The sequence below is a fragment of the Nelusetta ayraudi genome, unplaced genomic scaffold, assembly GCF_046127955.1.
Source record: "Nelusetta ayraudi isolate G7.1 ecotype Tasmania unplaced genomic scaffold, CSIRO-AGI_Nayr_v1 ptg000011l, whole genome shotgun sequence".
Lineage (NCBI taxonomy): Eukaryota > Metazoa > Chordata > Actinopteri > Tetraodontiformes > Monacanthidae > Nelusetta > Nelusetta ayraudi.
Genome location: NW_027466061.1, coordinates 23,512,396 through 23,518,414, shown reverse-complemented (window position 1 = coordinate 23,518,414; position 6,019 = coordinate 23,512,396). Strand labels below are relative to the sequence as shown.

The 6,019-nt window shown below is 37.7% G+C and overlaps 1 protein-coding gene across 1 annotated transcript; it reads left to right on the top strand.

The window, feature by feature from the left end:
• The first annotated feature begins 3,626 nt into the window (after positions 1-3,626).
• LOC142885499 (uncharacterized) lies at positions 3,627-4,973 on the top strand. The gene is made up of 2 exons (XM_076022015.1): positions 3,627-4,162; positions 4,249-4,973. The coding sequence occupies exons 1-2, from the start codon at positions 3,702-3,704 to the stop codon at positions 4,706-4,708; spliced, it is 921 nt and encodes a 306-aa protein (XP_075878130.1). The 5' UTR covers positions 3,627-3,701; the 3' UTR covers positions 4,709-4,973.
• The last annotated feature ends 1,046 nt before the right edge of the window (positions 4,974-6,019 follow it).

The window sequence follows — 6,019 nt, the reverse complement described above, 5'->3', positions numbered from 1 at the left end:
TAATATTTGGGAAAATTGAGTCAGAAAACTTTTTCTTTTCCCTGCCACTGTCTGAAATGTGGACTGTAATTGCTGGACCGTGTTTATGGCTGGAAAGGGGATCTGCATGTGCAGTTCATGGGCAGACAAAAGGATAGTGCAAACTAAACAATTAAAAAAATCTATTTTACTTCTAAGACTGCCACATCGAAACATTAAGCAAAGCCACATAGTAGGAAGTCTGAGAGAAAAGATTCTTTATAAAAGTTTAAATCACACTATTTGTTTGCCTACAGGTGCATTCATACGTTGTTATCTACCATGAAGAAGGCCCACACAGCCAAAATATGTAGGATTTTTTTTTTTTTACTTTTACAAAGCCACGATCAAATAAAGCCTTTTTATATTTTATTTTTCAATCTTCTTGAGAGCCTTGGTTTTTATGAATTGTTTTCCGCATGATTTGTTTGCCTTCAGTCCTGTTCTACGGGTTGCTTCCACAGTTCTGTCCTGTTCCTAACCTGCCCAGTCCCTGATAAACTGCCACTATACTGCAATACCCATGCCATTGTTTACAGGCTTTTAATAGTTTCCTGTTTTTGTCAGAACTAAATCATGCCCAGAGTTTCCACCTCTTTCTCCTTAGAGGAAGCTGACTGGCTGAAAATAATTTGGAGGAAAATGTTTTGCAGTGAATCCAGAAGACGTCTGGCTTGATCATTTAGTTGTATCTTTTCGTAAGATTAGGAACTCAGGTCTTACATGGGCACAGGTTTTTTTTTAAAATGTTCATTGTGATTGAGTTGTTCATCTGTTGAAAACATGCAATGCATATTGTTTCCACTTTCCACACATGTACTGTACATTTCTATGGTCCAAATAACTTAAATATGTTTAGTACATTTCCATCTCTTCTTCTTGCTCAATAAACAATATTCACACATATTCCACAGAAAAACTGTGGCAGTCAAAAAAGCTGCTATGACCAGCTGACCAGTGAATTAGGATAGAGAAAGAGGTTCGACATCTCATATCCTTATGCTTTATAAAAGTTAGGACACTTTTTTTTTTAATGTCGATAAAAATGGGCAGCACAGATATTTCTTGCTGAATATTATTTAAACTCTGAAATAAATAGGTGTAGAAGTGAACAGCAAACATGGCTCACATTTGACCTGTACACAGCCCCTGTGCAAGAAAACCCACCTGCAAAAACCAACCATCGCAAAGAAATGAAGCTGACATTTCATAGTTCTCTAGCTTCAAGAGCCACGCAACAACAACAGACAACCAGCAGAGGGTGCTGTACATTCGTTAACGCAAAACATAGGTTGAGGTCGCTATCTCTCTTATGCGGAAACGAAGGGTATTTATTTTCTTGTTTGTTTGGTTGGTTGGTTGGTTGGTTGGTTGGTTGTTCTGAGGACTTATTCTTTGGGTCTTTTTTTCCTTTTTTTTTTTTTATTAATATATTTTTTTAATAAGCCCTTACCTCAGACCTCCCTCAAATGCAAACATACAGTATATACATGTACATTTGTGGGTATTCAAGCTTGGTAAACGTGTTTAGTTAAAAAAAAAAATCATTGCATATTTGCATATAGTATTATTATGACATAGCCCCCCAATTAACCTAGCGCAAGTTCTCCTTCATGGACAAAACTGTTATGTTATAGCTCTGTTGAAAATGGCTTTAGCGACTTTAGTGTGAATGTGGGAGTGTAATAAGATAGAGTGGGCAAGAGGTGCAGGAAGTGAAATCAAATCCCTTCAGCAAACAGTCAGTCTCGTGAACAGGCTGCTCTCCGTCGAGAGACCTTAACCGACTGAATTCCATTTGTTGCAGTTTTACCTCTTTACCAATGCACCCCACTCGTAAACCAGGTGGATGCTCAAACACTCTAGGGTTTGGATGACCTGTTGGACCACAAAGCACATTATCATGTCAGATGGATTTAGATTTACCAGGACTTTAGTCCACCAAAAATTAATATAAAATGATGTTAGAATACAGCATGCAAACAACTGCATGGTAGCAGGTAGTGTAAAGCAACGAAAGGTTACGTGAGTATGATGCACAAAACATTGCACAACACTTGGGAATTCTGGTCTTCAGACTCTCTTATTCTATATAGTTATAGTTGTAAATTGATGTTTATTCTCAACGGTGTTTTTAAAGACATCTTCATGTTATGGAAAGGATTGGATTAGTGATGTCATTTTTAAGCATACGCTCTACTAAATATTAAATACATGAAAGGGAAAAAGAAAGAAAATTTGTATGCCTCCAATGAAATGCTGGTTCTGTCAAATACGTGATGCAGTGACCAACACATCTTTCTAAATGTGTTTTTGTGATATATGTTTGGATAAGATGTGAGTGTGTCCGGTTTTCAGTCACTCAGTCATTCACTATTCTGACTTTCAACCTTTAGAATGACAAAAGCCACTCGTGGGCAAACTTTTAAAATAAAAAGTATTTATTTTACTTGCTTAAATCTGAGTAAACATAGAAAGAATGAACAGTGTGCTTTTTTTGTTTTTGTTTTCAGTTTAGAACACAGTTCTTTTTTTTTTTAAATCAACTCAAACGTCAGAAGATCTTTCCTCACTGTGGCAATAAAACTGTACAACTCCTCACTATGAAGCCACTGTTCACCACATACATTCACTTCCACCTGTTTTATAGTCGACTGATTGTTTTTCACACTGCGAAATTGCACTGTGATGCATGTTAAGAGCCTTGTATACTTAACCTGTTCTTTTCTTTTCTTTTATCTTATTCTATTTCATTTTAGTTATTGCATGTGTCTATTTTATTTGCACTATGTACAGAATCATGTTGGTTGAATGGAGCACTGTTACAAACTGAATTTTTCCCGGGATTAATAAAGTATTTGATTCTTATTCTGATTCTGAACAATCAACCCAGGGTGCAGACACAGCCATATATAATCTATAATCAAATAAATAGTTGCAGGCCTGAGATGCTGCTTGTGCTTGTGAGGAGCCATTACGCTCGGGAAGGGGAGGGATATATTTCAATTCTGTATTTTACTTTTTAAAACTCAGCACCACTGGCATTGTCACGTCAAATCCTTATTTTAATCATTCTTTTACTTCTTTATTTTTTATGTACTTTTTATGAATTGATTGTTGATGACTGAATTTCTCAGTTGCCAGATACTTTATCCCATAGATCTATCTATCTGATGAGACATACCCTGCCATACCCAACACAAACCAACTGACAACGATACATGACAGGCATTGGGCTGGAATGCACACGGTGATCCGCCGAACCAGATCAGAGGAAGATAAGTACAAATCGAAAAAAGGACAACGGGCCTGTAGCTTCACAGAGGTATGTAGTTGAAGCATCAGCTGTAGTGGCAGCTGTGTTTTTTTTGTCTGTCTGTTTGTTTGTTTGTTTGTTTTTTAAATCAAAAGACAATGTCATAACTCAAAGAAATGAACCCTCTATCCTATAGTTTACTTTAAACATTAATTCAAGTCATTCATTTCAATATAAGTCAATGTTGGGGAGTGAAATTAAGACCCAATAAACAGTCCCAAACAAGAAGAGGGTGAATGATTTATGGCAGAGTTGACGTCATGACATCGGGATTATTATCTGCGTGGACTCTGACACATGAGTATTTTGGGTGAAACCTTTCAGCAGGATCAGTACTTGTCAAAACCTGTGACAAATTCCAGTTGCAATGGATTTTGTTCTCTGCCCCTTGAGCAACCTGGGCCCTCTTACTTCTATTGCCCGAGATGTGTGCCCCTTTCCTGACTACAGTCCGAGTCCTCTCTTCACCAACCTGCTGTCGATGGACTCCTCACTTCACCTGAGTAACCATTACCTGGCAGTGCAGTCCTCTCTGAATCCACAGCAGCTGGAGGACTTCAATCAGAAGCTGAGGACCATTTTTGGAAGGGAGGGCAAGGTAACTCTTGGCGGTGTGGGAGTAGTGGCTTTATCCCTGGCTGTGTTGTTTGACACTCTGGCCAGACAGGTTAGGGGACAGTGGGAGTCAGAGGTAGGGCCAATACCCAGCTTGTTTCTCAAAAACCCCAAAGGGTTCTACCCACCACAGGTCTACACAGTCAGTGAGTGCCTGAGGCTGGTACCCTACATTGCAAACAACCCTACTCAGATGAAGGAGGTGACAAAAAGGTAAGCAATGCAGTATTCTTCTAGCGAACATGTGTCGTTTCTAAGGGACGAGCTTGTGTCATTTCTTTGTCGTTTCTCTCACAAAGGTACTTCCAGCGGCTCAAAGCTGATGAGCAATCGTTTGGCTTTGAGACAGAAACTCCTTCCAGCAGAGAGGACGTTACAGCGCTCAACGTGATGCAGAGCTACATATTTCAAGCATTTTTGCAGATTCATCATGCCCGTATTAAAAACACCACGGAGGAAACATTGATTTGGCAGAACAGAGGTATGCCCAACGGGATCGTCACGACCTTCAATTGTGACCCAATGGCAGCTGACAAAGACTTTTTGGCAGAAGTGCAAAGAGCTGGCAACCAAACCAAAGCTCTACTTACAAAAGTCGAACTAAATGCACAAGAAATTTGGCTGAAAAAGGTCGCACAGCTCGAATTTGTTGACGCAGTAATCAAACTGAGTTGTCCATTTGGCAATCTTGATCAAATAACAGCCCAAAGGGAAGATTTTGACCTGAAGGCTAATGCACTCACAAAATGGAGAGAGTAATTCACTGACCAGCATTACGAACATGTGAAACATTATATCAACATTATATAATCATATTACAAGGTTACCAACATGCAAATGCAGGAATACCCCCATTAAAGCAGCAGAAGCAAATTGAAATATAACTGTTTTGTGGCCTTTTGTCTTCAAATTGTTTCTTTTGAGTCAACTCAATATTTTTGTTTCTAGTCCGTGGTTGGTGTATTGTACACCTTATGCCTTAGAAATGTCATTTTTATTGGCTGAGAAATTGTGATAATAAAACATAAAAATATGTTTATCAGTGTCGCTACTGTTACATCATGGTACAATTATGTTTTTTTCTGTATTTAGGCATTTATTCAAAACACAAAGCCCAGCAGAGGTTTAGTTCTGAAGATTAAGGCAGCTGTAATAAAGACAGACAATATATCAGCAGTCTAGTAAAAAAGCACCAAGAGGCATAAAACAGCCGGGGCCTCATGTACAAAAGGTACCTACACACAAAAACTCATTCTACGCCTGCATTCCTGGATAATGCAGTTGATCAGGCTGACAAGTGCAATTTGCAGCGAGAGGCGGACTTCCAAAGCTATTGACTGTGAATACATTGCCACAAAGATGATGTCGAGCATAAGATTTTTATTTAATCAATGTACAGATCTTCTGGTCCAATGCAAGATTCATTTATTGTGACCAAAAGCATAACCACTTGCCACAAGCTGGCATGGTATGTGATGGTTACCTTCTTGGTGAGTAAAAAATTAATCCTGATATATGTATATATATATATATATATATATATATATATACATATATATATATATCCCATAACAAAACAAGAAGACTGTGTGAAGAAAATAATATTAGCCTAATCTTTTTTTCAAACTTTGCACTTTTTTGTTTTAGGCATTATCAGGAAACTACAGACCAGTCAGCCTTACATCATTAGTAAGCAAGACAATAGAAACCATATTAGGACCAAAAAAAAAAAAGAGCTGGGTTTGTGATGACAAAATGATGGATTTCATACTTACCTAGCATATCATGAAGGAGTGTGATATGGTGTGTGTGTGTGTACTCCTTCATGAGTGTGATATATCTCATGTATGTACCGGTATATATATATATATATATATATATATATATATATATATATATATATATATATATATATATATATATATATATATATGTATATATACAGTATATACAGTTGCAAGAAAAAGTATGTGAACCCCTGTTTTTCTCCACACATAGTGTTGTTTGTTCCTTCCAAACAACTCAATTTTGGTTTCATCTGTCCACAGAACATTTTGCCAGTAGTGCTGT